The sequence below is a fragment of the Adiantum capillus-veneris genome, chromosome 3 (assembly GCF_014529385.1).
Source record: "Adiantum capillus-veneris isolate H3 chromosome 3, ASM1452938v2, whole genome shotgun sequence".
Lineage (NCBI taxonomy): Eukaryota > Viridiplantae > Streptophyta > Polypodiopsida > Polypodiales > Pteridaceae > Adiantum > Adiantum capillus-veneris.
Window position 1 is genome coordinate 78,997,809 of NC_140933.1, and position 26,954 is coordinate 79,024,762.

A 26,954-nucleotide genomic window follows, 5' to 3' on the forward strand; every position below is an offset into this window, starting at 1 on the left:
CCACCCTCTTTGCATCCGAGTCACGGTGCTTGATTTGGCGCTAAGTTTGGTGCCAACGAGTTTTTGTACTTCGTTCTTTGTAGAGTATTGAGGTCGATTTATGCACCATTGAATGTCTATTGAGTTTGTCACAACTAACGTGTCAAGCCACGGAAGACCTGAGCCGACTTGCAGATCTTGGCCAAGGGACCTAAACCCTAAGAAGAAGCAGCAGAAGAAGTCTTACCAACTAACAGATCCTCGCCGAGTGGGAGCAACTTATTAAAGAGGTTTTATCAACTTATGGGACCTCGTCCGATGGGGGCCCAAGTGACTAAAGGCAAAACAAGACCCACACACGTACATAGGTATTAATTTGCAAGCGGATGATGACGTGGCAAGAGTGTACGAACATTCTGTGATTTCCGTTGACATACTGATGTGGCACTGTACGAACGCCGATGATTCGCGTTGACAGGCTGCTGATGTGGTAGTACGGATTTCCGTGAAACGTGCTAACAGCTTTTGGGTTCCACGCGTTGGACTAGATGCTTTTAGGCTTCATGCTTTTCATGTAAACTGCTTTTGGATAGGCCCAGGGCCTTTAAATATGTGCCATGGGCTCATTCTCTAGCACATCTCCATGGGGGAGTGCAGAGCATGGAGGACCAGCCTGTACTAAGTTGAAGCAATATAAAGAAATACGGAAAGGGGTGCCAGGGTTTGGGGCCAATGCTCTCTTCCCCGTCTCGTGTGTCTTGCATCTCTTTCAGTTTAGTGTTATTTGAAGTGCTAAAAGTTGTTCAATTTGTTCTTTTCCGTTGGCACGTGGTGCTCGTCATGTTACATATTCTAGTAATTTTTGTTTTTGCATCACCTTGTATCAGTTATAAATGTGGTGATCACTTCATGCTCACACGTTCGGTCAGATAGGGCTGCCCTCTTGCCTCCTTCCTCTTTCTGTTCTATGCTGAGGCGATCATCAGATTTTTGGCTTCACAACAGGTTGGTCTACGTGGCTTAGTGCTCCCTATTCAGGGCGACGAGCTACTAGATGCTGAGTTTGCAGACGACTCAGCTTTGTACTTGGAGGGCCAGGAGGCCAACCTTCATAGGTGTGAGCAAGCTCTTGAGACGTTTTGTTGTGCATCAGGCGCACGGATGAACTGGAGAAAGACAGTGGCTCCTACGCCTGATTGGCTGCCAGGTGAGGGTTTCAGATGGATTTCCCCAGGGACTGCAATTCGGTACTTGAGTTGTCAAGTTGGTTTGGACTTGTCTCTTGAGCAGCAGATTGCTCCCCTCCTTGTGTCCATCAGGAGGAAGCTGTTACATTGGAGCTCCGCACGACTTTCTCTGGTAGGCAGAGTTGTAGTGGCCAACCAGGTGTTGTTGGCTACTATGTGGTACATCACATCTGGTTGGATCTTTTCGAGTTCCTGCATGAGCTAAGTAGAGAGGCTGATTAGGAATTTCCTTTGGTCAGGGCGCGACACTTAGATAGCCCGGGCTAAAGTGACCTGGCAGGTCATCACTCTTCCTTGTTCTAAGGGGAGGTTGGGGATCATAGACCCAGCATTGCAGAGCAAAGCCCTTCTTGGGAAGTTTTTTGTCAGAGGATTGCTTCCAGGGGAGGAGCCCTGGAAGGAGTTTTTGCTTCAGCGGCTTAGTGCTAGAGTTCCTCAGGCTGGAGGCCCTTGGGGACCTTCGACTAGATAGATTTTCACAGAGAAGTGTAGAGTTTGCCTGAGCAGGAGACTGGAGGACCGTTTTGCTATGAGTCTACTCCGCTCCTGGGAGCATTTGAGGAGAGGCCTGGAGCAGCACCAGTCTGCTTGCACGGAGGAGCGTTTGCGACAGCCCCTTGTTTGGAACCCCATGGTTAGCACTCAGAGAGGCCACTTGGTTGGTAGTAGGCCTCATGTTTCTTGGGGTCCCATGGCAGAGGGTCTTGCACGCGCTGTAGGTGACTGGTTACAGTTCTCAGGCTTGTCAGAGGAGCTTCAGAGCATCCTGCTACATGGCATGAGAGGGGTGCTGAGCATGTGTCAGGACATCACAGAGGCAGTACCAGTTGAGTGGCTTACACCTCTAGAGTCAACAGTGCCTAGATGGATGGGGGCCTTCACGCGACTGGAGGTCCTCATCGCAGTTCAGGCTTGTTCAGAAACTGTACCTTCCCTGTTTTTCGAGCTACAGGGTGAGGGTCGTTTACATCGAGTTTCAGTTGAGGCACCAGAGGTTGTAGAGTGCTGTTTTCAGAGGATCTGAGTTGTGGGTATCTCTGGGACGACTTGTGTCATAGATCTTGACCTAGCAGCTCTTGAGACTGGCCATTGGAGGCTGTGGGCTTGGGAGAGCTGTCCACTGACATGAGTGCAGTGGGATCCTGGAGAGTGCTTTTGGCGGGACCCTTTCGCCTCAGTTGACCATCCAGGTGTCCCTTTCTTTCAGTACACTGTTCGACTGGGACGTCACATACTGGTAGCACCTCATTGGCAGGAGGAGGGTCTCACAGCTGAGTTCTTGTGAGCTTTTTGGGCAAGGTTGTGGGACGCCAGACAGCCGCGCGGAGTCACTTTGTTCCAGTGGTTGGTTGCACATAGAGCTACAGCAGTGGGGAGCTGCTTGTACATAGTGGTCTCTCGGCAGGTTGTGCAGCTTGTGGCCATCCTGTGGAGAGTCAGCGTCATTGTCTTTGGGATTGTCTTATGGCATAATTGGTTTGGCTTCGTGTCCTTCGGCTGATGCTAGCTTTTTCCACAGCACGACAGTATACTTGGGGGACAGCTGCTTGGTCCACTCTCACGGGCCCGGCACTACAGTTTGAGCTATCCTCCACCAGTAGGATGATAGTGATCCAGGTGGGTCGACCTACACTCCAGCCTGCTACAGAGCTTACTCCACAGAAGTGGTGCAGTGAGAGAGAGGAGTGTTGGGAGCTCATCTGCGGCCTGACACACTGGTTCATCTGGCGGGCCCGTTGCTTCCGCATCTGCGAGACTCGCCCCTGTACCACCAACAGTGACAGTTCGAGATCTTTGGCTAGAGCTGATCCATACTCTCAGGGGACAGTTTGAGAGATTCCAGGGCAGCTCCGACCGCATGCGGGAGCGTAGAGAGGCTGTCCTTCAACTCTGGCGCCCTGGGCCTTTCTTCACCATGGTCAAGGGTGGGCTCAGATGGCACTACCGTCCGCGTGTGTGGCTTTTCCCTCCTCCCATATCCTGATTTGCCTCATTGTACATATGCAGTTTTTTCATTGCGAGAGTCTCTCCTTATGATTGCTGTAGACCTCTCTAGTAGAGGTGGTTGTAGCCCTATGGGCAGTTTCATTAACTAATAGAAGGATCCTTTTCTCGGAAAAAATAAAAAACATAAAAAATTATAAATGTGTCCAGTGGGCTACATCAACCTCACCATGAGGAAAATGGTACAAAGTGGGAGATTCTTCCAAAGTGTGTGTAAATAATCTAAATTAGCTACATCACAAAATGGGAAGTGGAAAGAGCAAAACAGGTGGACTATATTTTTACTAAAGATCGTGATCCATCGTGAAGTAAGGACCTAGCCACCATGGGCGGATGAATGCCCATCCATGCCTCTTAGCCCTATTTGAGCTGCCTTGGATGCTAGCATGTTACCCTCTGAGTGTGCTATAATCGAGAGCGCATCACATGCCAACTGAAAAGAACAAGTGGAAACAAGTTTAACACCTAAACACTTGAATTCAGAGAGATTTCACACTTAAAACTCATAGAGTGGCGGAGTTCCACTCCCAGATGCATTGGCCGCTAACTAGGCACCCTTTTCGTTTTTTTTTTTGATTTCACAAGATACAATTGCTGGAAAGAGCCACACCTTGTGAATTGAGCGTGTGCAAAAGACTCCCCCAAGGCTTTATTTTATAGGTCTTGCTTTACAATCCAAAAGCTCATGGCTTTTAATATTCTTCAAAAGCTACAGAAGGTCGATTTCTTTTTCCGCTGCCTAGATGCCACGTTAGTAGTCCGTGATTTATGGCGCAAAATCTGCCGCAAATCACGGCACGTTTGCCTGGTGGTTGCGACAAAAATTGATCCGCCTTTTTGGTGATAAATCTTTTCGACTTTATCTCCTTTGTTTCCCGGTCCAGATTCATGCTACGTCATTCAAATTGTGACATAACCCCTCCTAGAATAAGGTAATCATGGTCGATTCACCTTTGCAAAAACTCAAATGTAATTCTTGAGCAGACACTGGCTTCATGCATACATGCCAAATCCAATGACCATCACTGCTAGACAATACATTCTCTAGCATGCATCAACACAAAATTTAGTTTCAAAATCAAATTCTATCTAGCCATCTCATCCTCGCAGATTTGTTAATATCCAAGCATAGTGATCTTCTTAGTCATCACATCTTCTAGATTTCATCGGTCCCCCATAGATGTCTTGATGTAGTAAGACCACATATCTAGACTATCTCATTTAAGTCAGAACTTTTGATGCCTAGAATCAAATAGATGCTTCACAAACGCTACAGAATGCTATGCCAATGATACAAATTCACGCTTCACAAATACATTCACGAAGACATAAATACATAAGGCTCTTGCCCATATGTATGATACTTAGATGTAGGTTGGTTTGCATAGAGGATTGCCTAGTCACATGTATAGGGTACTCAGACGAAGGCCTGTCCGCATAGAAGATTTTTCCAAGTCACATCTATAGGATACTCAGATGCAAATTTGTTCGTATAGGAGATTTCCAAATAGTATTGAAAGCAGATCCAAACAAGTATCAAACATTCAGACATCCGTGATCACCCAAACAAGGTTCAAACAGGTCTAAACAAGATCAGATAAGTTTAAACAATACGAGTTACGACCAGTTGATATTGTGCTAATTCTTTCTATCTTTTGTGGTGCGTATGCCCTATCAACTTCCTCATTTTTGTGCTAATTTTTTCGATTTAATGCTTCTTTAGTGCTAGGCTTCATTATGGCTGAGTCTGCCCTTGATCTCCGGAGTCATGACAAAAACTCAGTACGTTGAACTTTGTGTTGATGTATGCTCATGTGTGTGTGTGTGTGTGGTGTTGTGTTTGGGAGCATATGTTAGTACCTAGTTCTACACCCACTATTGGGCACTGACGACGTTAGTGGGGATGTCATGGTATTTAGTCAATACTATGCATGATGAAGCTGATGGTTATATTGTCTTGTGGGTGACTACCATGGGTCTATACCTTGCACTTTCATTTATGGGTGAATCTGGGCTTATCTTGGATTCATCTAGGTATATATATATAATACCTAAACAATATTTCTATAACAAGGTCTCAAATTAATGGTTCTTCTCGTTTCACAAGAGTAGATCTCCATCTCTTATGCTTCCAAATGCTTATAACTCCATGTTCCTCCATGCCGCTACCTGTTATCTGCAAACAAATAACAAATCATCCAAATTCATTGATTAAACATGCTGAAATTTTCTATAGAAACCCTGATTTGCTGCTGGAAACCCTAATTTTCCAAGTTGTCAAATCAAAATTTGTTCGGTCAATGTGTAATTGGAATTCCACTCGCGAGGGGGTAGAACCATTGCAACAATCACTGACCTGAATCAAAACAACAAATATTAGAAGTTGAAAGATAGCACATCGCTTTTAGATGGGAGACACGGAGTGGCATAGTTCCACTTTTAAATGCATTGGCCCCAAAGTCTGGCGCCCCTTTTGGTACTTATTTTTATAGCAATAAAGGCAGAGTACAACTGCTAGGGAGTCACTTGGCAATTGTGCAACCATGCAGTGATCTGCCAGGGAAGAACATCAAGGCACACGTTTAAAGGCCTTGAGGCCAAAAGCAACATATACAAAAGCTGGCGCCCCCAAAAGCTGGATCTACTGAAAACATGGCACCCTAAAATTTTTGTCAACTCAAACGGTCATAAGAGTCAACGCTTTCACTGAGGCCACATCAACATGTACGACAATCTTATCAAGAGCCCTGTAGTCTATACACATCCTTCACGATCTATCTTTCTTTTGCACAAGCAACATTGGAGAACAAAAAGGTAAAGAGCTGTGTTGGATCAAACCCCTTTTTCAAAAGGTCTTTCACGTGGCTCATGCTTTCTGCATTTTGGGTTTCACTTGTTGGGGTTAGGGTTGCAACAATGCACACATAGCTTGGAGATATATAGTAAGCTCTAGTCACACAATAGAGAATGTATTACTAAGTGTGCAAAATACAAGATAAGATAGCCCTCGAGAGTGATGGGCGTCTATACAAAGCACGGGGAAAAAAACCTCTTAGTGAGGGAAAAAAGTGATGGCATCTCTTTGGATTCGTTTAGTCGCTCCCGGTTTCTCCTAGGGACAGGTGGAGTGAGGGCTGTTTTGTGGCTGTGCCCGTGAGCGTGAGGTTGTTTTCTCATGTTAGGATTTTTGAGCCATGTTTAGCTCAGGGTTTTGGCTTTGTTCCATGGCTATTAGGGTTGCTGCAAACTGGAAGTATTTTTCTCAGCCTTGCTTCTTTCTTCCCATAGCCTTAGAGAGCTTCTCGTACCTCTTCTTCGCATTTCCCCATTTTCTCCAAGTCGTGAGGGCTTGCTGTTGGCCGTCCTGGACTCTTGGAGGTATATAGAAGTGGGCAGGGCCACCATGGGATGCTGGTGCTTGGTACTACGGGTACTTTTGGGTACTGAAGGTACTTGGGTGCTAAGGACAGGAAGGTCTTGATGATCCCTACGCTGAGCTAGGCAAGAGCCAAGCCAAAACGTAAGGGGTGCTAGATGCTGGGGTACTGCGACGACGATGACGATGCGGGATACTTGTGCTGCGTTGCTGTTGAGGTTCTAATGGGTACCGTTGGAGATGCTTGGTACTGCGATGACGCCAACGACGACGACGAGGCTGTGGGCTGATCTGCTATCGCCGAGGATGGCAATGGGCTGAAAACTAAAAATGTTACTGACTTGAGGGCCGAGTTTGTTTGCTTTGTTATTCATTGTCTTCTGTGTTTTCATTCTGTTGGAGTGTGAAACCGGCCTGTTCAATCCAAAAAGGGCGGTAGACTTTACTTTAAACCTTGATTTAGCTTTCACCCATTATTAGTCGTCTATTTTACCTGTACTTTCAAGACACAACAAAGGGGAGAGGGATACAGGCTGCTAGATTGCACCTGTATGAGTAGACGGACACCAGATTGGCCCCTAACTTAGGCGCCCCTTTCGGTATTTCTTTATTGTTCAAAAGAGGGAATAAACGCTGTGGTTCCCTACAAGCTGCCCCGCACAAACTCGGCTGAATTTCCACTGTTCCAGCCTGATTTCGGCAGCATAACTGTACTAGAACCCTTCACGGTCAGTATTCCCACGCATTGACTGACTTTCCCGACGCATACGGGCACTTTGCAAAACCTGGCGAGAATCTGCAGCACGCTGAATTCTCTGTTTTCAGCCCTGAAAATGCGCCAGATCGCCTGTACAGCGGTCCCCTTGCGTCCCCGAACCTCTTGGGGGTATTAGGGTCCGTTTAGGGCCAAAACCCTAAACCTGCAAAAATACACAGCAGGCTGTAATTCACTGTTTCGGGCTCCGTTCCGCGTGCCGGTCGCATCCCTAGCAAGTCCTCGAGCTCCCGCACCTGTAGGGCTACTTGCCCTTTGAATCGGACGAGATTTCTGGCGTGAAACCTCTCCGAATTCACCTGTACCTGCGGGGGGATTAGCCGCTAGCTAATCCAGTACCTGTGCAAGAGGCTCTTGCCTCGGCAATCGCGCATGAACCCACACAACTGTACATTGGTCAAATGAAGAGCCCACTAGAGGGGCATAACATACTGCCAAAGGGGAGAGAGAGGGCAGTGCGTAGCGTGCAGGGCATCACTCCTGGCACCGCACTGTGCATAAGAGGGAAAGCAAGCACTCCATAGCTCTTAACCTGTGACAGAGACTTGCAAAATGAGCCTCCCAACTATAAATCACGTTTTTGCCTTCTCTATAAGTAGTAAACTGGCCTCAAAGTGCCAAGTGTCACTCATTTGTGCATTTTCCCGCTTTAGACCCTCGGGTCTAAAAATATCTCACCTGCAGCCTCTGTTGACTTGGCCACAGAGTAACAAAATGATCCCCATGTCAAACTGCACGTAATGACGCGAAGACATTTTCAGGTCCCAAAATAGCAGTTCCCTAAATTTTAGGAGATGCTGCCATTGTATCTTTCTAGGTCATCCGACCCTCTTTGTACACTGCGGCCACATCCAGAACTGAAATGTAGCCTCTGTAGCAAAGGATTCCACTTTGGCTAGTCAATGACCCCACTTGGCTAACCATAGTCCTTGTCCAACCTTAGTGCTCTCTTGCCCTCAGGCCCGGACTCCCTCTGGACAGTTCCACACTAGCTATGCAATGCAGGGCAGTTAGATTTCCCGAGGGGTGTTTCCAAAAAGTGAAAGTAAATAGATAATAAGAAAGAAATCAACAAAAAGGATAGATAGTAGTCACACACTGGTGACAGAGTGAGATTTCACGCACATTGCACTGAGGAGCACCACTGTAGAGAGCACGACACATTATCTCCGCTACACTCTCGGCAATCCCCAAGGAGCACTCGCAACATCTTTGTCTCATCTTACGTATATTAAGACAAGAAAAGTTGTATGCGAAGCAAACTAAACAAACTAAGGTGTTATTCACTTTAATCACTTCCGACGAGTGACCGGACGAAAATACAGAGATAATTGCAAACTTCACACTTGTCTATACTTTAACACTTGAATAACTGAGAGAGACGACACGACTAAGCGTAGTTCTGAGTCAAGGCGTATTGGCCCCAAAGACTTGTCAAAGGTGGCAGTGGAAAATGCAATGAAGATAAGAACTGGCTCGTGATCCGGTGGACATCGCGACTCCAATCTAGAACACCTGCAATGCCAAACACATGAACAAGGCACACTTGGGGAGAAGAGAGATCACTGAGGTAGAACGAGACATGACATGAGAGAGAGAGAGAGAGAGAGAGAGAGAGAGAGAGAGAGAGAGAGAGAGAGAGAGAGAGAGAGAGATCCGGGAAAGGCTCTCCATGCTGATAACAATCTGCTCATACAAATGACCAAGGGTGGTCCAGCATAGAACTGACCTGCCAACTGGATAGACCCGAGGTGCACACAACTGCGACTGCTAGTGACACTGACAATTGCTCTTGCACACGAGACGATTGACAAGGTCTCCACATGGACATCACCTCCAACATGCTCTGAGAGCATATATCTGGTGCATCTCCTCCTGTCTAGATCTAGATCTCGATTGAGGAAACCTGCCACTGCACATAGTCACAAGGCCTTTGAAAGGCTAGTGTGAGGAAACGCTTCACTGTAGAGATGATCTCTGAGCACTATACCTGCTGCCCATAAAAAGCCTTGCCCTTTGTTCATCTACTACAGGCCCCTCTCTGGCACCTAAGAGAGGCACCCCCCTTTGGGCTATACTGCAATGCTCTGAAGTGCCCTCCCCCCCGCTTGCTCCATTTATAGGTCAATGGGCTGGATGCCCGACCCAATCCTCCAGCTCCACGACTATGATAAATGGGGGAAAAATAGGAATAGGGTGGTCAGAGGCCACTAAATGCACAGGGGGCCATGGGAAAAATGTGCCAAGGATGGGGAATAATATTCCTAGCCTGAAGGACCACAGAAGACCATGGAACCAAGCCAAAACCCGAGCTAAACATGGCTAAGGACAACCGACATGAGAGAACGACCTCACATTGGCTGGGCACAGCCACAAAACAGCCCTCACTCCCTAACGCTTTTTCTGGGAGAAACTGGGACCGAGTGGACGAATCCAAAAAGATGCCTGAACTCTAACACCCCCTCTTAGCTCCTGGAAAGGAAGTTGGACCAGCAAGCTAAATTGAGCAATTTACAACTGTAAAGAGAGGGTTTTGTGGACGAGGATATCTGCTACAAACTCTGCAATAGGAAAGTATCCTGCAGTATAGAATCGAATTGCTACCCCCGAAAGACATTCGAGAAGTAAAATGTTGTCCACTAAAGGTAAATCCGGCTCTATCAAGAACCTCCTCAAGCCTACCGACTCACAAGTCGCACAACTAGCATCTGTAGAAGGTACTGCTGCCGACCGCTCCAAGAGAATGCATCAAAACTGAGGTAAAGACATAAAGTACTTGTATCCAGATCATTTCCCAACTCCAAAGTGCTCCACCCGCGAGGAAAGAGTTTGAAACCTGCACCTCCGGTCATATACCACATGTCGGAAACTCCAAGCTGCTATGTCCAAAGAATGGGACAACGGAGGCTACTGAGGAATAAATTGTTCGATGATGAGGAACCAAAGAATTGCACCAACCATCATAAACAATGATGAACTGCAAAATGTATCTGAAAGAACTTCATCGGAACTGAGAGTGAAACTGCTACTGATCTTTAACTGTCTGGGACACCACCTGAGAGAATATCACCCCACTCTCAGAGTGAATCGAGAATCAACATCCAACAGAATGGAACACCCATCAATACTGAGATTGCAGTTGAAACGGCAAGATCAAGAGACTCTGTACCCAAGCTCTGTAAGAGAAGAACAATGTGCTATAGAAAGCAATGAAATAGACTGTCAATCTTGTCCGCTGCACATGGAACCACTAAAACTGAAAAAAGTAGTCTGTGCAAAGTGATTCCCAAGCTGGCTCCACATCCCCCTCTCAGGGAAGAACACCTGAACCATGGATAAGTGTCATAACTCTCCAACAATCTCTGCATGTGTAACTGTCCTGAAGGAAAATATACCTGTGGAACTTGGAACCAAATCTGGGAGAACCAAGAAGACTGTCTCCCCACTATGAAGAATGCTCGAGCCAACTGTAACTGGTTCCTAATCCAAGAAGGACTACTATCCACCTATGCGAAGCAACATGCCTGTCTAAGGATAAGGGAAGTAGGTGTGTCCTAAATTGTACAGTCTCCAGGGGCCAATCTGGAAGACAAAACATACGAACGATTGCTCGGATGCACTGAGAAGAGAAACCGTTACACCACAGATCCGAAAACAAGGCAACCGCCGAAATGGGTAAAGAAGAACATTCGCCAAGATACTAACTGCACCGTGGGTTGAAGCACACCATCCAAAGCCACAAGAAATGGGCAAGGAAACCAAGAACTAGAAGACACCGTGCATGTTACTCCACTGAATGGAGCACTGGAAGTCAACTGAAGATAATAACCTGGAAGCCCCCTTTGAAAGAACCCTCTGAAAGAGAAGTATCCTCAAAAGTACGTTCTGAGGTAACAACCAACTCAACCCCACATCGGAATAGATCAAACACTGTCACTGAAAGCTCCAAAGCTAAAGCTGAGAACTCCCCCCAAGATAGGAAGCCCCCTTCCAGCTCAATTCTGGGAAAAGAGAATGAGTACCACTAGAAAGAAATTTGAGAGAACCTAGAGTAAAAGTGCTTCCTCTGTAACTGAATAGCAAAATCTAAATCTCATGGAACTCGAGAGTCAAAGAGAATGACACCATCGGTAAACTCGGACTGCTAAGAATAGGAAGACCTGAAAGGTCGTCACCTGAGGATCATGTTTGCCAAAGAAGCCGTCAGGGTCCAAAAAGAACCTAGCTACTCAAGCAAACTCCCTGAGATCAAACCAAATGTCCGCCACCTCTCTGCATCTGCAAAGATCAAACCTGTAGGTGGAATCCAAGACAACATGCCAAATTGTATACAGACTATGAAGAGCACATATACTCCCTCTGTTGTAACTTGCTTCCTTAAAATCTTGTTCAAAACTGTCCTTTGTACTTGTGTTGAAGAGAACATACCCAAAACTGAACTTTGCAATATACACATGACACCAATATTCAAAGGGAGAGTGAAGGACCCGGCTCAGGGAACAAGCTTGTGAAGAACGCTGGGGCTGATCTATAACATGCTAGAAAGCTGGGCAAAAAGAATTGCAAGGAAAGAACCTGCTATAATAGCTAGACGTGGCCAACCCGAAAGATTGCCCCCAAGGTTGGCGCTCTTCAAAGGGATGTATGGAAGAAGCATCCAAAATGTTGCTGATTGCGGGAGTAGGAATTAGATGTCCCCACCAACTGTCGACACTACGTACAAACCTATCATCCTTAGGATCTCGACAAATCTGTTGTTGATCATCAAGGAAACCGCATAAGGTTGCAAACCTGTCCGATAAGTGGTGCTGACAAGCTCACAAGAGATTGGAAGTTGTCTCACAATTGGTACTGACAAGCTCACAAGAGGGCAAAAAAGTGAGCAAATCTGTAGGGCCACACTACCAATGGGGAAGGAGAGAACGTGGAGAAAGGAGAAGTCCATACTCCATCTAAAAACTCCTTCAACTCTTGTCATTGTCGGCTAAGGGTCTTGCACCACATGCTCCACCTCAAAAGTCAGATGATCAAACAAGAAGTGGTTCTGGAGATAGAAGTATCCCCCTCTGGTTGTCAAAGCCAACTCCAACACATGTACAGGAACATGCATCTAAACTGTTGCATACCAGATGAACAAGAGTTTACTGAAGCCGGAAATAGAACTTCCATCCTTAGATGGACAATGAGAAAATCAAAGAACATCCTCGGCTTCTAGAAGGAAAGAGATCCCCCTCTGTCATCCATAATCCACAATCTGGTACAAAAGTGCAATTGAATCATCAACCTGCGACCCATCAGATGGGTAGCTCCGCAGACAATTCTAAGAAAGATGTGCATTCACAAAAGGCACAACAAATCTACCAATCCATTTGCTCGAAGAAAACACAGCCATAGAAACCTGTTCCAGAAGTGATGGATGATGCCATTACACCGATCATTGGCAAACTTCGTTTGCAATGTTAAGGGTGTTTAGGGCACGAGGACTTCTACGTAATGCCCTTGGGAGGTTGTGACGTCGTCGCAATCTCTTGGTACGATACGAACAATGCCATGGTTGACTCTCGGGTTGAGAAAGCGACTTTGACAAATGAAGGGCACAGAGATTGTACTTGATAAAATTCAGCTTCTTTCCTCAATTTTCTGGAGAGAACTGAATGATGATTGAAGGTCGAATATGTTTTGACCTAGATAAAGAACGCCAATATTTTCTCCACACTCATGCCGATTGCTTTTCTGAGGGCCTGCTAGGCGAGTTACCACCCGCTCGTCCTGAGGATCATACCATTGATTTGATACCTGGAAGCACACCACCGAACCGGCCACCTTACCGTGTGAGCCGAGCCCAGAATGAAGAGATTATGAACCAGGTGAAAGACCTATTGGAAAAGGGTCTTGTCCAGCCTATTACTTCACCGTACTGCTCTCCAGTATTGTTGGTTTTGAAGAAAGACCGATCTTGGAGAATGTGCATCAATTATAAAACTCTCAACAAAATCACCATCAAGAATAGATTTCTGATTCCTAGGATCGATGATATTCTTGACTTCTGGATTGTCCATGTGCAGGGATATAAGAAATTGGACAATCGATGATATCCTTTGTCAACAGATTGCCTCGATTTTGATACTAAAGTCACTGATGTCTCTTTTGAGTTTTAGGGATACTGTGAGCTGACAGTATTCTGCTGTATGACTTTATGAAGTGGAATTCCCAAACATGATACTGAGTTGTTCTTGACTTTTTTAAGTGCAGAAACTGATAGACGAAATGACTGCAGCATTTCGGTTTGAACGATCTCGATAGACGTGATTGCAATAAGGATTAGTTAATCGGGCATCTATGAGGTCCCGAGTGGATCTAGATGCGATTGCTAAATACGTTGCCGATTAATCATGGTCTGACATCCGAATAAATTTTTGAATGTGATTTGTCATGTGATGTCAAGTGATGTCGTGTGATGTGACTGTCGATTGTTACATGTGCTAGATGTGTGTTCCTAGTGGCATAGCCTTTTGGGGCAGGAGAAACACACACTGTGGCTGCTGGCTGAAATGCTGGCATGGCAGTGACGTGGCAGACATTCCCGGAAATCCGTTGTTAGGGCTGATGTGGCAGCAGCGTACGGACCCCTGCAATTTGCGGTGCCCTTCACGGCGGAAAACGCGGAAGGCTGTACGGAATGCTGACGTGGCTGGCTGGCGTGAGAAAAAGCAGAGCAAGGAACTTTCTACGCAAAGCTGGCTAAAATACGCAAGTTGCTTTAATTTACTAAGCAAGCTTGTGAGAGGATTTGCTTTATTTTTATGAGGCTTTTGATTTTGAAGCTTTTGGGGCTCTGCTTTTAGCAACCCTTGTAACCTTTATTAAGAACCCAAGGGGGCTCCCTCTGTAGAGCATATGGACGCAGAGTCTAAGAGAGAGCACCTGCGGGAGTTGTACTTTGCTTGAAGATTAATATAAAAAGAAATACCGAAAGGGGTGCCAATCTTTGAGGCCACAATACCTCTAGGCACGGAACTCCGCCGGGCCGTGTCGAATCAATTGTGAACTGTGAACTGTTTTGAAGTGAATCTCTGCTGTGTTGTGGTAGAATCTTGACTTGGAGTGTCCAAGTTTGTTACACTGAGGAAGCTCGCTGCTGCTGCCGCTCCCCCCCTCACACCTGCACTCCCCTTGCACTACCCCCCCTGTCGCTTGCTCCCCTCTTGCGCCCGCCCTCAGCCCCCGCTGCTCGTTGCCCTTCACTGCGCTGCCCGTTGCCCCCCTTTTCACTGCCCTCACCCGCTGCCCTCTCCCACGCCACGCTGCGCTTCCTGTCCCGCCCTCCCCCACCTCTCTTCACTCACAACCCCCCCCCCCTCGGCCCGCCCCCTGCTCATTTCGTTCTGCCTATTCTCACACCGAGTTCTTCTGTCGATTGGCTCTGGCAGTGCTGGTTCTTTGACAGTGCTTTCCGGGGTCCCTTTGCAAAAAAATTGCTTTACCCACTCTTTCTCCGCCACAACAGTAGACATAGATGGAGGCTCAAGCTCCGCCATAGAAGGACTCCACTGAAGCCCCTTCGCCCAACCCTGCTGAGCCCACCATTCGATTTGCTCTATCACCGAGAGAGCAAGCGAGCCTAGCCGCAGAGGTAGAGCGCCTGCAGGCGACTTCTGTCATCTACAAGATTCTCGGCACCAGACCCAGCAGAGGAGAGCTGCGTGATCTTCTCTAGGCCCGCCTTCTCGCCGAGGTGGGCAAGATCTTGGACGTTCAGATCCTCGGACGAGGCTACTACCAGATCGAGTCCGAGACCCTCGAGATGGCGTCCAAGGTCATCGCCATGAGTCCATTGACCATCCGAGCAGCTCGAGCCCACTTTCGACAGTGGAGACACGGTTTTGACCCTGCTTCAGATGTTTTGGTAGAGGAGGCAGACATCCCCATCTCCGTCTGTTTTCCTGGTTTGCGGAGGGAGTACCTACCACTTTTTTCCAGGATAGGCTCAGCGATTGGGACTGTCTTGGAGACACCTTGCACGACAGTCTCAGTAGCTGCCAAGGGGGCCGACATTCCCTGAGTTCACGTTCTGGTTAGGGACACTCACTCTCTCCCGAAGGTCATTCTTCTGCCTCGGGTGAGTGGGGGTTGGTTTAGACAGAGCATGGAGTATTGGGGCCTCCCGAACTAGTGCTTCATTTGTCTACAGATGGGCCATCTTGCGAAGGCATGTCCACGGAGGAGGCCTTGACCTACACCACAGACTCAGCCCCAGCCTGCAAGGGTTGGCCAGCACCACAGGTAGAGACACAGAGCACACATGCAGAGCCACCCTTCGAGCTTGGGGCTCCAGCGGAGGAGGGATGGCAGCAGGTTCGTGGTTGATGACGGCAGGGGCCACAACGACAGCCTGACACTCAGAGTGGTCCTCGAGTGATCCACAGGCGCCTGCCTAGCAGCAGTGGGTTCCCACGGGGAACCGTTTCGGTCCTCTTGAGCAGGATGAGGTCCCTGCTCCAGCCCCCACCTCAGCTTCACCCTCGACAGACCCTCCCCCCCCCCCAGAGTTCCCCTCCTCCTCATCATCCCCTCCCCCCCCCCCCGCGCCTCCTGCTCCCGGCGCCTCTTCCCCTCGCCCCTCTATCTCTACCGCTCCCCCCCGCCCTTCTTCTCCCCCTCTGCCCCCTGGTCCTACACCCCCCCTCCCGCTCCAGTTCCACAGTCGACCCAGGGGGCAGGGCCATCTCCGGCTGCTAGGAGATCTCTTGGCAGCGTCTTTGCCACGAGTCGCTTGGCGAGAGAGGGACAACCTTTCTTGCGACCCCCTCTACAGGTACATACGCTCCCTGTGTAGCAGTCCCTCGTGGTCTGACGAGCTTTGACATTCGGCACCGATGTGACTTCTTTGACTACGACTTTACACGTTTTCTCGGCGATACCTCAGCAGACCATGAGACAGCCTGCTTCAGGGTTCATGTTCTGCTCCTTGCAGCTAGGCGGATAGAGGCCTTGGACTCAGCGGTTGGCTTCTCTTTTCCCCTCTGCGGCAGGGACCAGATTGTGTGGACTCTCGACTCAGTGTTGGAGTGGTTGCATACACAGGTCCTAGAGTTCTCTCACCACATGGGAGACCTAGGAGTTATAGACATGCTTCAGACTTTGTGGCCATTGGCCAAGTTTGCGGTGACCCCTCCAGATACAGCAAGATGTAGACACATTGTGGTTCACTTCTTTGCTGATACGCAGTGCTTGCCATGCTATGTACACATTCATGAGGACTCCTGGACAGAGGAGGTTGCTTTACGTACGGCTCACTCTACTTGGGCTTGGGCCAGACACTCGTTGCAGTCACGCCTATCTAGAGGACGCTCGGATGCGGATTACTCCCCATCCAAGCCAACCTCGAAGATAGCATGTTTAGCTGCTGCGCCAGCATCTGTTCTCTCTCGCTCCCCATGAGGATCGTCTCATGGAACGTGCAGGGACTTGGTGGGCCCCAGTTTCAGCGTTAGCGGGGCGACTGCGTCAGGAGCTTCAACGCTGCCTTGTGGGAGGAGAGATTGATCTCCTTATGCTACAGGAGCATCATCTGTGTGTGAGCCGCATTAGACGTTGTGGTCAGCTCTTGCGTGGACGATATGATACTTTTTGGTCAGCTGCTTTTGGACCTGTAGGCATCCAGGGTGGGGTTTGTATGACTATTGCGGATTCTTTGCAGCAGGCCATTGTGGGCAGAGGGATTATTGTGCCAGGCAGGGCTCAATGGATCACTATGCAGGTTCAGGGTTGCCTTGTGGGCTTCTTGAACATATATGCGCCCAATGTGGCGAGTGCACGAGCAGAGTTTTGGTCACAGATTGTTGAGTCTCTTCCGTAGGTAGAACATTGGTGCATAGGGGGTGACTTCAACATGTTGGAGGACCCTTCTGACAGGATTGGCTACCACCCTTCTGACAGGATTGGTGGTAGCCATGCTACTGTGCATGGAGTTGAGCTGGCAGCTTGGCAGAGGTTATGTATGACTCTGAGGGTCTCGGATGTGTGGCAGCACTCTAGTTTTGTGAGGCCCCCAGACAGCTTGGCCTTCTCTCGTTCGGACCGCAGAGTGGGAGGAGTGAATCTATCGCGGATAGATCGCTTCTACGCTAGTGACGATTTCAGTGACTTGGGTGGGACAGTTGACATTCTGGCAGGGACTTCCTTCTTGGACCATGCACAAGTGATCCTCACAGTGGCAGACAGACAGAGGAGGGGGAGCACGATGCTTCCCATCCCTCAAGAGGGTCTTGCTGGACTTTGCACACAGAGAGCGAGTAGAGGCTCTCTGGACAGAGAGCTTGGACATGCAGGATTCTCCTGCTGACAGAGTGGCCTCAGGACTAGCTCAGATTAGTCGTTTCTTTCTCCAGAAGTCTTTGGCTCGCTTGGCTGCAGCGAGAGGAGGAGCAGCGTCTCAGACAGGGTGTTGCTTCCTTGCAGAGGATGCAAGAGTAGCATCTATACAGTCCTTGGTTGGAGGAGCAGCTACACAAGGCTCGCGAGGAGCTTGTTAGCACAGAGGAGCGGCGCCATGAGTTTGCTTTCCATTGACAGGTATCTCAATGGACACAGATGGGTGATAGAGTGACTGGTGCTTTCTTCGAGGCAGTGGGACCTTGACATACGCATGCCAAGGTCAGTCAGTTGATGAGGCCCGACGGGTTAGTTGCTTCTGAGCCAGAGGACATGCGTGCAGTTTCTACTGACTTTTACTGAGAGTTACTGTCTGTAGAGCCTCAGTCGGAGCGTCATGATGCATGCAGGGAGCAGGTGTGGACACAAATGCCTTGCCTTGTGACTGAGGAGATGCGTCAGAGGCTTGAGCTGCCACTTCAGCTTGAGGAGTTGCACACGGTTCTTAGTGCACTCCCCCGTGGTAGCTGTCCAGGTGAGGATGGCTTGACACCCAGTTTTTTCTTGGAGTACTGGGACTTGCTTGGCCCAGATCTCTATAGTGCTTTTCAGTACATCTTGCACGCAGGAGAGATGCCTGACAGCATGAGTGAGGGTCTGATCTACCTCATTCCCAAGCCAGATCTCTATAGTGCTTTTCAGTACATCTTGCACGCAGGAGAGATGCCTGACAGCATGAGTGAGGGTCTGATCTACCTCATTCCCAAGGAGGGTGGCTCCTTGGATGAGATTTGACAGTGGCGCCCCATCACCATCCTCAACTCAGCCTACAAAATTCTTGCCAAGGCTCTGAGTTTGAGGATCCAACCACTTCTAGAGAGTCTTATACATGGGATTGAGACAGGTTTTGTGAAGGAGCGCAGTATCCTTGACAACATCTTTACTTTTTGGGAGGCTTCTGCTCTTGCGCGGCTCCGTGGTGAGGATCTGGTGATTCTTCTTCTCGATTTTGAGAAGGCCTACGACAGAGTTGATTGGGACTTTCTAGAGGGCACTCTACGCAGGATGGGCTTCTCAGATGCTTGGATCAGAGGGGTGTCAGCTTTCTACAGACGAGCACACAGTCAGGTACGTTTGTGAGGAGGTAGAGGTGATCGTTTCATGCTCCCACGTTCGTTCAGACAGGGCTGCCCTCTTGCCCCCTTCCTCTTTCTGTTCTATGCTGAGGCGATGAGCAGGTTTTTGGTGTCGCAGTAGGTTGGTTTACGGGGCTTAGCACTCCCTATTCGGGGAGATGAGCTACTGCACGCTGAGTTTGCTGATGACTCAGCCTTGTACTTGGATGGCCAGGAAGCCAACCTTCACAGGTGTGAGCAGGATCTTGACACCTTCTGTTGTGCATCTGGGCACTGATCAACTGGAGAAAGACAGTGGCTTTCTCGGTTGGTAGTGCTCCTGTGCCCGACTGGATGCCAGGCGAGGGTTTCAGGTGGATTCCCCCAGGGATTGTAGTTCGGTACTTGGGCTGTCAGGTTGGTTTGGACTTGTCTCCCTAGTAGTAGATTGCTCCCCTCCTCCTGTCTATCAGGAGGAAGCTGTTACATTGGAGCTCCTCATGACTTTCTTTGGCTGACAGAGTTGTAGTGGCCAACAAGGTGCTGTTGGCTACTATGTGGTACATCACTTCTTGCTGGATCTTCTCGAGTTCTTGTATCAGCCAAGTAGAGCGGCTAATTAGGAATTTCCTTTGGTCAGGGTGAGACACTCTGACAGCCCGGGCGAAGGTGGCTTGGCAGCAGGTCATCATTCTTCCTTGTTTCCCAGGGAGGGCTTGGGATCATAGACCCATCACAGTAGAGCAGAGCCCTTCTTGGGAAGTTCATCGTCCGAGGTCTTCTTCCAGGTGAGGAGCCCTGTAAGGAGTTCTTGTTACAGCGGCTTTGTGCTAGGGTGCCTCAGGCAGGAGGCCCCTGGCAACCTTCGACCAGATGGATCTTCACAGAGATGCGTAGAGTTGGTTTGAGCAGGAGACTGGAGGATCGGTTCGCTGTGGGGTTGCTACGATCTTGGGAGCACTTGCGGCGAGGCCTGGAGTAGCGTTAGCCTACTTGCACGGAGGAGCGCCTGCGACAGCCCCTTGTTTGGAACCCCATGGTTAGCACTCAGAGAGGTCACTTGGTTGGTAATCGGCCTCATGTTCCGTGGGGTTCCATGGCAGCGGGTCCAACACGCTCTTTAGGTGACTGGTTACAGTTTTCAGGCTTGTCAAAGGAGCTACAAGACTTTCAGCTTACAGGGCATGAGAGGGGTGCAGAGCATGTGCCAGGACATCTCACAGGCAGTACCAGCTGAGTGGCTCACGCCTCTCGAGTCAGCAGCGCCCATATGGATGGGAGCCTTCACGCGACCGGAGGTTCTCATCTCTGTTAGGGCTTGCTCAGAGACTGTTCCCTCCCTGTTTTTCGAGCTACGGGGTGAGGACGCTTACAGCGAGTTGCAGTAGAGGCCTCGCAGGTGGCAGAGTGCTGTTTTCAGAGGATCCGAGTCGTGGGCATATGTGGGAGGACCTGTGTCATCGATCCTGACCCAGCTGCTCTTGCGACTGGACACTGGAGACTGTGGGCTTGGGAGTGCTGTCCACTGGCACGAGTACAGTGGGATCCTGGAGAGTGGCTTTGGAGGGACCCCTTCTCTTCTGGAGACCACCCAGGTGTCCCTTTATTTCAGTACACTGTTCGACTGGGACGTCACATATTGGCAGCACAGAGAGAGGCTCGCCCTGCTGCAGCACCTCATTGGCAGGAGGAGGGTCTCACAACTGAGTTCTTGGTAGCTTTTTGGGAGAGGTTGTGGGACTCGAGGAGGGTCTCACAACTGAGTTCTTGGTAGCTTTTTGGGAGAGGTTGTGGGACTCCAGACTGCCGAGGCGAGTCACTTTGTTTCAGTGGCTGGTCGCACACAGAGCTACAACAGTAGGGAGTTGGTTGGTGCATAGTGGCCTCTCGTCCGCATGCACAGCTTGTGACCATCTTGTGGAGAGTCAGTGTCCCTGTCTTTGGGATTGTCCCTTGGCACAGCAGGTGTGGCTTCGTGTTCTTCGGCTGATGCCCGCTCTTTCCACGGCTCGGCAGTACACTTGGGGGGCAGCTGCTTGGTCCACTCTCACGGGCCCGGCACTTCAGTTTGAGCTATCATCCACCAGCAGGATGATAGTGATGCAGGGGGGGGGGGCGACCTACACTCCAGCCTGCCACAGAGCTTACTCCACAGGAGTGGTGCAGTGAGAGAGAGGTGTGTTGGGAGCTCATCAGTGGCCTGACACTCTGGTTCATCTGGCGGGCCCGTTGCTTCCGCATCTTCGAGGCTCGCCCTGTACCACCAGCAGAGACTGTTCGGGATCTTTGGTTTGAGCTGGTTCATACTCTCAGAGGACAGTTCAGGAGACTCCAAGGCAGTTCCGACCGCATGCGGGAGCGCAGAGAGGCTTTCCTTCGACTTTGGCGTCCTGGGCCATTTTTCACCATGGTCCAGGGTGTGCTCAGATGGCACTACCGTCCACCTGTGTGGCTCTTCCCTCCTCCCATCCCCTGATCTAGCCTCACTGTACATATGTTGTTTTTTCATTGGGAGAGTCTCCCCATCATGATTGTTGTAGTCCTCTCTTGTAGAGGAGGTTGTAGCCCTATGGGCAGTTTCATTAACTAATAGAAGGATCTTTTTCTCGGAAAAAAAAAGTTTGTTACACTGGCGGACCTGCATTGACTCTCGAGGAGGGGGCCTCATTGGTGGGCCGTCTTGGGGCCGATCCGGCTCAGCGCAGTGGACCGGCGGACCTACACGCAGCTCGACACTCCTTGAAGGCGTGGCTCCTCGCTGGTGGACAGGGGTGGTCCTGGGATGGACCCTCGGCTGCCCTTGCTTGCAAAGCTGTGTTCGTGTCGTCTCAGGCTCGGCTATATTTTTGCAACGAGGGCTGGGCGGCGGCCTTGCTCCTTCCTGGAGTGAATCTGCTCGCCTTGCTGGGCATGATGTTCTGTGCTCCAAAACCTTGGTTGGGCTGGCCCTGAGTGACAATGGCGTGCTTCTCCAGGTGGCAGATGGGGTTGCATGGTGGCACCTTGTTCTCTCGTGCCCGCCTTGGTGGAGCTCTTGCTTCGGATCTGCGGAGGTATTACTGATGGCTACGTCTGGAGGGTGCTTGGCCCACCCTGATGGCCTGCTTCCTAGTGTTGTGAGGTACTTGTTTGATCCTTTATCTTTTAAGTTGGCTCTTGCTTGACATGTAATGCGGGCAGTATTTGGTGTGTTTCTTGGGTTCTGTTCGTGGTAGGAGCTTTCTCGTGGTGGCATCCCGGGAACTCACTATGGTGATGCGGACCAGGGCCCCGCCCTTCTGCGATGTATGCTTGTGGTGTTTTGGTGTATTGTACCGGGTAAAGGATCCCTGTAAAAGCCTTGGACTTGTTGGTATTTTCATATTGAATCTGTTGTATCTAAGATTCCCTGGCTCGTGTGAGTGAGCAGGGCTGATGCCATGTAAATTTTTTGGTTTAATTTAATCCACTCACAATTGTGAGTTTTGAAAAAAAAAGGGGACCGGTTTGCTTGTCGGAAAAGCAAATGGCTGAAACTCTAATACCACTGTAACCGGGAGGGGACCGTGTGCCAACTAAAAAGAACAACTAGAAACAACTATAACACTTAAAACACCTCAACTTATAGAGACTTCACGCTTGAAGCGGGTCGCAAAGTGTGGGAGTTCCACTCCCAGATGCACTGGCCCTAACTAGGTGCCCCTTTTGGTATTTCTTTATTATTGATCTCCACAAGATACAACTACCAGGGGAGCCACAACTTATTATCTGAACGTGTGCAAAAGACTCCCCGAAGGCTTTATTTTACAGGCCCTTGGTGTGGCTTTTACAATCCAAAAACTTACAGATTTTAATTTTCCCCAAATGCTACAGAAGGTCATCCGCTTTTCTGCCTATTAGATGCAGCCTGTGATTTAGAGCATAAATTCCGCCGCAAAAGCACAGCGCGTTTTTCAAGCTGCTGCGACCAAATATTGATCTGCCTTCTTGGTGATAAATCTTGTAGACTTTTATCTACTCTCTCTTTCCTGGTCCAGAGTCACGCCACGCATGTCGTCATCCAAGTTGTGACTTGTGTGGATCAACTCAAACCAAACAGTCTGAACAGTCACTGAAGGCGGCACAGGTCATCCTTTGAAAACTCTGAAATGTCGAACCTGCGGTATAAACTAGAGACCAAGATTGCTGATCAGCTTCCGCCTTATTCTCTCCCTTCAGTCTATTTTAGCTCGACTTCAGTTCTGTTGATTGGTATCGTCACAGTATCAGCATACTAATCAGAAGTTACCCACATGACGTACCCTTTCATGTATGCTGCTCTTATCAGAATGTTGATTGTGTAGGGCTATCGGGGATATTGAGCTTGAAGCCGGTGATTGTCTTTTGATGGTGGCAGATGGTTCTGAATTTGTCTCCAAGCACAGAAATAACTCAACTTTTGCATTGGTTTCTCAGGTATTTCACTTGAATTGGTGCCCAGTCTAGTCACCATTGAAACTTTGCTTGCTCAAACAGTATTTCTTTTCTTGCAGCTTCCAGGCTTCGAGCCTGTTCAGAGGCATAAGGCTTTTATGGCAACAGCTTTTGTCACGTTGATGGTTGCTGCAAGTGGGCTGGGGGTTGAGCTAATCACAGCAGCATTATTTTCAGCAGCGGGGCTATTGCTGACAAAGTGTCTTTCCCCCAAAGATGCTATGGTTTGCTTTCAGTCTCTTTCTCAAAGCTGTTCATAACTTTTGAACAAATGATTGGGAGATTATCGTGTGCTACTTCATCATTATGGTGTTTGCCATTAAATACTGCCTGTTACTTTTAATCATTCCTACTGTGAATTACTAGTGTGGTTCTTGAGCCTATGTACCGTTGATGTTGTATTAGTATGGAGGTTACAAATAGTGTCTGTCACATTCGAAGCATGTTATAGTGTAATTTGCAAGCATAAGTATGTGTAGACGATACTCCCGAAGTGCCTGAATTCAATATTCAGGACAGTCAAGATGGGATCTGTATTCTTATACTTGTTGTTGGTGAAGTGGCATTTGGATTCGCCGGGGGGGGGGGGGGGATTGTGTGGGGAGTGGTTCTACACCAGTGGGGCTGTTGTAGTACGAAAATCAATGCCACAACATGAGGTAGGTGATCAATAAAGACCATCATGATCATATCACCTAACTTTTTGTGAAGGTGAGTTTGGGTCTTTTCCTTTGATCATCCAGGTATATGCTTAGTTTGTACTGACAAGCACAAGATCAAGTTTCTGCTGATGTGGTAAATGCACTTTTGCCGTCATAGTGTATTTGCCTTTCTAACTCCCTTTTTTGGTCTGCAGCCACTCTTGTCAATTCATTCTTTAAATACTAGACTTCATTATCCTTGAGTGTGCTTGTGTGTCCAAGAATATGACAGAAACTTGCTTCTACTGAAGTGTGTTTGTGTATGTGATAAGATACCTAATCAATAGGATTTGCTTATCTTTTTTTCATTTCAAGAAATAGATCCTTCCATTAGTTAATGCTGTGCTCCTTGACAAACCCTGTCTGAGTCTCATGTATGATGCTCTCAAGTGGCGGCTGAATCCTCAGGCTCAGAGCCTTTGTTAAGATTTTGTAGGCTGAGTTGAGAATGGTGATGGGTCGCCACTGCCGAATCTTGTCGAAGGAGCCTCCCTCCTTGGGGATAAGGTAGATCAATCCCTCACTCATACAATGTGCAGAATGTGCTGGTAAGAACTACAAAGATCTCGACCAAGCACCTCTCAATACTCCAAGAAGAAGCTAGCAGTCAAACCATCTTCCCCTAGGCAGCTACCCCTGGGAAGTGCCCTAAGGGCCTCCTGAAGCTCCGTTGGCTGGAGGGCTCTCTAGCCTTTGACGCATCTCCTTAGTGATTAAACAAGGCATCTGTGCCCACACGTGCTCTCTGCATGCATCTTGACGCTGTACCCTTGGGAAGTGCCCTGAGGGCCTCCTGAAACTCCGTTGGCTGGAGGGCTCTCTAGCCTTTGACGGATCTCCTTAGTGACCAAACAAGGCATCTGTGCCTACACGTGCTCTTTGCATGCATCTTGACGCTGTGACTGTGGCTCGGCTGCAAGAAACTCATGGTAAAAATCAGTAGCAATTGTGCGCATATCCTCGGGCTCTATAGCAATAGACCCATCGGGCCTCCTCAATTGGAAACACTACCCACAATCTCAAAGAACTCACCAATAACTGTGTCATTCACCTGTGTCCTCTGAGATGCCTGACGATGAAAGGCAAACTCATGGTGCCGCTCCTCAATGGTGATCAGCTCTTGCCGAGCCTAGTGCATACACTCTTTATCCAAGGGTTGTCTGGGTGCCGCTCCTACATCCTCTGTAAGGAAGAAATGCCTTGTCGAAAGCTGATTCTCCTCCGCCCTGGTCACAACCAAACAAGCAGTAGACTCGTGGAGGAAGAAATGTCAGAGCTCCACAAGGCCAGAGGCTGTGTCCACACTTGCTGTCCCGATTGTCACAGCTTGCTCTCTGAGCTGTGTATCCAACAATTCCTCTTTGGGATCCACAGCATAACTTCGTCACTCCTCTGTCTATTTTCCAAAATCCGTTCAGGAATGAGTATCTCCTCGCTCTCTTCCACTTCGGGTTGCTCATCAGGCTCCGAATCAACTGGCACCTCACCTTTAAGAGTGAACCGTGTTATAGCAGGCGAATTCCACCGAAGGCAATTTGTTTTCCCATTGAGTCTTCTGATCAGAGATGTAAGACTTCAATAAATCCAAAACAACTGAATTTGCAATCTCAAGTTGCCTATCTGTCTGCGGGTGGAAAGATGACGAGAACTACAACCGTGTGCCAATGTTCTCTGAAATAGCCCTCTAAAACAAACTCGTGAATAGGGGATCTCTGTCGGAGACTATTGTCTTAGGCATGCCATGTAACCGAAATATTTGAGCAATGAACAGTCTCGCTAAATGGTGTGGCTTGACTGTTTTCTTCACTGGAATGAAGTGAGCTTGCTTGCTAAATCTGTCAATGACAGTCCAAATTCCATCGTGCCCACTCTCTGTCTTCGGGAGATCAAAGATGAAATCCATTGCAATACTTTCCCAGGGGCGGGTGGGAATGGGTAAAGGCTGTAGTAATCCTTGTGCCTTATGCATGTCAAATTTGACCTTTTGGCATACTAAACAACTGCGAACAAAGTCGTCCGCATCCTTCTTGAGTTTCCGCCAAAAGAAATAACGTTCTACCCCCTTCAAGGTGGTATCGATGCCGCGGTGACCCGTAAACGGTGGACAGTGGCACTCTGTCAAAACCTTTTTCCTTAAAGGCTTTGTGACACACAACATCATTTTCTTCGTCAAGTAGGAATCCTGTATGGAATATCTTGGAATTGTCTCCCCATTCTTTATCCGAGTAAAAACATCGGTAAAGTCCGGATCTGTGGCGTACTGGACAACCATATCCTCGAAGCTTCTGTGATGGATCGCGGAAATAGCCAAGACGAGGGGCTTCCGAGACAATGCATCTGCCACCAAATTTTTCTGTCCCTCAACATGGACAGTCTGGAAGTGAAACTGTGACAAGATGTTAGCCCACTGCATCTGCTTTTTTGAAAGCTGCTTCTGTGACAAGAAGTAGCACAGACTTTGATGGTCTGTAAAACTGTGAAATCGGCTTCGAGTAGATAATGTCGCCACTGTGTAAGAGCATGGATCACTGCCAATAGCTCTTTCTCATAAATCTAGGCTACCAATTCTGGCCTTGAAAACATTCTGCTTTCATAAGCAATCACATGGCCTTCTTGCATCAAGACCGCTCCCAAACTACGACCACAAGCATCACAATAAACTTCGAATGGCTTTTGCAAGTTTGGCAACGCCAACATTGGTCCAGTAGTCAAATTTAATTTTCCGAGAAATATTAGTTAATAAAAAGCCACACAGATGGATGGTAGTGCCATCTGGGCTCACCCAGGACCAAGGGCGCAAGAGTCAAAGGTACGCCTCTCTACGCTCCCGCATGCGGTCGGAGCTTCCCTGAAGTCTCTTGAACTGTCCCCTTAGAGTATGGGTCAACTCCAGCCAAAATCTCAAACAGTCTCCGCAGGTGGCACAAGGCG

The 26,954-nt window shown here is 48.7% G+C and overlaps 1 protein-coding gene across 6 annotated transcripts in view; it reads left to right on the forward strand.

Moving 5' to 3' along the window:
* The window catches only part of LOC147461166 (putative sulfur deprivation response regulator), a 147,221-nt gene that overhangs the window by 63,328 nt on the left and 56,939 nt on the right, over window positions 1-26,954 (forward strand). For all 6 annotated transcript variants that reach the window (XR_015187570.1, XR_015187571.1, XR_015187572.1 and 3 more), the window contains exons 7-8: window positions 23,193-23,304; window positions 23,382-23,546. Coding sequence is in view for 3 of the 6 variants with exons in the window: in XM_086508792.1 (XP_086364918.1) it covers window positions 23,193-23,304; window positions 23,382-23,546 (277 nt within the window). In the remaining 3 variants the exon portion in view is untranslated. The remainder of the gene's footprint in view (window positions 1-23,192; window positions 23,305-23,381; window positions 23,547-26,954) is intronic.